We start from the raw sequence: 1,201 nt of genomic DNA, 5'->3' as shown, positions 1-1,201 counted from the left end.
CACTTAGAGAAGAAAACTTAGCTTTTAGCAGATTTGCTGGATTTTACTCTTTATTGCTTTGATTTTTTTTTTAAGTAAAAATAGTTTAGAATTTTCGTTTAAGTCTGTCTTCTGTTAGCTTAGAGTTGAGTTTCCTTGTTGTGTGTAGTTTCTCATCTATGTGCTGGTAGCTCTGACATTTTCTATTTGTCATGTGTTCTTGTGAAAATGTAATTTGACCTAATGCATGTAATGGCTGCATAGTTGTGCTTTATCTTGGTCAGACAAAGAAGCAAAATATGAATTTCCAGACAGAAGTATTTTGAGGATTATACAGTGATAAAGCTTTCTCATTTCCAGCAGAGCATGCAGCAAAAGAGCCGGTGGAGGATACAGATCCAAGCACTCTTTCTTTTTCCTTAACAATGGTATGTTTTTCTGGTCTAACATAGTTAAAATCGTTGGAGCTGTCTACAGTTATGTAGTGCAGAAGTGAGGTAAAACATTTAAGAATGTTAATTCAAATGGTGCAATATGTAGGAGTTTACTTATCCATATGATTGTATAAACAAATTTTAATTCACTAACCCTGTGCAATTAAAATGTTAATAAAAATACCAGTAGGTACTTAAGCTGAATTGGATGTTATCAGCTGAGCTGTCTGTGGGTTAGCCTCTAGAGGCTATGACAGTACCATTTAAAAAAAACCTCAGAACAACTACCAAGAAAGATTGGTGCTGATATTCTTCTGTTTATATGGGTTGGAGGAATAAGAAAACCCACCCGGGGCTTAAAATTTCAATTGTACTAAGATATTATTCCTTCCTGTACCTATTTTGACTGGTGAGTGAAAGTCAAGGAAAGGTAAGACCAAACAGCAGTGCCCTACAGCAGGCATGGGTGGACCTGGGGAGAGGCCGAACAGCACTCTCTAGTGCTTGCTGGCAAACAGCATACCACCATTTATGACAAGTTTCTGTGTCTTAGGATATTAAACATGCCAGTCTTATGAGTACACCAGGTAAAAGTAATATGAAGTTCTCTTTTAAGAGTTTTTCTTTTTAATGTTGCTGTGGATTGTTTAGTCTGGGGAAAAATTAGAGTGCTGTGTAGCCCAGAGAAGACTGCTGTCTAATGTAGTTATGTAAACAGATTGAAATGCATTGATTTATTTTATGGATGCCAGGTGAGCAGGCTGTTGCTTTCCCTTGGTGTTTTCTTC

The 1,201-nt window shown here is 36.8% G+C and overlaps 1 protein-coding gene across 1 annotated transcript in view; it reads left to right on the top strand.

The window, feature by feature from the left end:
- Positions 1 to 339: 339 nt before the first annotated feature.
- EDARADD (EDAR associated via death domain) overlaps positions 340 to 1,201 on the top strand; it is a gene marked incomplete at its 5' end in the record, with an annotated part of 10,856 nt that continues 9,994 nt past the window's right edge. Inside the window, one exon of the mRNA XM_010163182.2 lies at positions 340 to 407. Within this exon, the coding sequence (XP_010161484.2) occupies positions 340 to 407 (68 nt within the window). The remainder of the gene's footprint in view (positions 408 to 1,201) is intronic.

The sequence above is a fragment of the Antrostomus carolinensis genome, unplaced genomic scaffold, assembly GCF_000700745.2.
Source record: "Antrostomus carolinensis isolate BGI_N321 unplaced genomic scaffold, ASM70074v2 scaffold26992, whole genome shotgun sequence".
Lineage (NCBI taxonomy): Eukaryota > Metazoa > Chordata > Aves > Caprimulgiformes > Caprimulgidae > Antrostomus > Antrostomus carolinensis.
This window is presented reverse-complemented; position numbering and strand designations above follow the sequence as displayed.